This window comes from Daphnia pulex, chromosome 11 (genome assembly GCF_021134715.1).
Source record: "Daphnia pulex isolate KAP4 chromosome 11, ASM2113471v1".
Classification (NCBI taxonomy): domain Eukaryota; kingdom Metazoa; phylum Arthropoda; class Branchiopoda; order Diplostraca; family Daphniidae; genus Daphnia; species Daphnia pulex.
In genome coordinates, this window is record NC_060027.1 from 5,993,405 (window position 1) to 5,994,540 (window position 1,136).

Below are 1,136 nucleotides of genomic sequence, written 5' to 3' on the forward strand. Positions count from 1 at the left end.
AAATTTTCCCGAATAAGAATATAAATTATTTCAAGAAGTCGCCGGCCAGAGTTGCATACTTGCTGCATAACGTCGGTGATACCAGCTGGTTATAGCAAAATGAAGGTAAAGAAAATGTTCATACTTTTCTGGTGGCAAAATGCCTTTAAAAATTGCTGGGCCAGTATAGAGAAGGAATGATCGCAGTTCAACCGCCTTCCATTTCTTAATATGCTCTTGATCTTGTAATTCTGTAAAACATTTTTGGGTAAGATTTCCCTATACGACGAAGTCTTCGATCGATGCACGCCTTTTCTCGCATTCCAATCTTGTGCTTCAATTTCTTTTTATGCCATTGGCCAGTCCAAACTAAAATCAGGCGTTTGAAAACACAGAGCAAGACTAGGTGCATGTAGTCCAACGGAAACGAAGAAATCATATCGAGATGTAATGGAAGTAATGGACTAGTTCCGACGTGATGATTTTTGTATGTTTTGTTTCGGAAAGAGTTTTCGGTACGGAGAGCAAAATCGTAGAGATTGGCAAAAACCATACATTTATGTGCTTTAATGTGCGTGCCCTTTTGAGTGCATCTTTCACATCCGCCATATCCGTTATGGCCCTTGATGGCCTGAACAAACTGCCTGGCGGGGGCATCGCAAATAATAGCTCCAATCTTGATGGTGTACCGCTGTCCGTCAAGTTCTAGACCTTCTTTTTCGAGCTGTATCATCTCTTCCAGAAACGGACCAAAAAATTCTTCAAGACTTTTCGATTTTTCCTTGCCGGCGGAAATGCTGACAACAAATGGCTCGCTGTCGATAGCACTAACCACACGACACAAGATTGGCCCCATCTCGACTGTGTTTGTTGGGAAAACTGGAATACCGTCAATATTGATATTAATAACAATGACTTTGTTTCCTGGGTCTTTCATTCCCTTTTTCAATTTTCTTAATATTCCAGCAGACAGAGAAAATGGTGAAAATACTTGTCACCGACTTTTTCTTTTGTGGTTTTTAGAATTGTTCTTGGATCGGTTGGGATGTCATGGCCCAAATCTTTAACGAGTTTTGCAACGCCACCAAGAGCATTGAGTGACAGACCCTTCTGTAAACATAGCAGGGCCAGTCGTTGTAATATTTCCTCTTTAGTAA

The 1,136-nt window shown here is 40.9% G+C and overlaps 1 protein-coding gene across 1 annotated transcript; it reads right to left on the reverse strand.

The window, feature by feature from the left end:
• Positions 1–205: 205 nt before the first annotated feature.
• LOC124207657 lies at positions 206–835 on the reverse strand. The gene has a single exon (XM_046605226.1). It carries the CDS (start codon positions 833–835, stop codon positions 206–208), a length of 630 nt encoding a protein of 209 aa, XP_046461182.1.
• Between the last annotated feature and the right edge of the window lie 301 nt (positions 836–1,136).

Excerpts from the sequence above, each read along its gene's own strand:
- LOC124207657 (XM_046605226.1), bottom strand. The coding sequence starts at position 835 with ATGGGGCCAATCTTGTGTCGTGTGGTTAGTGCTATCGACAGCGAGCCA.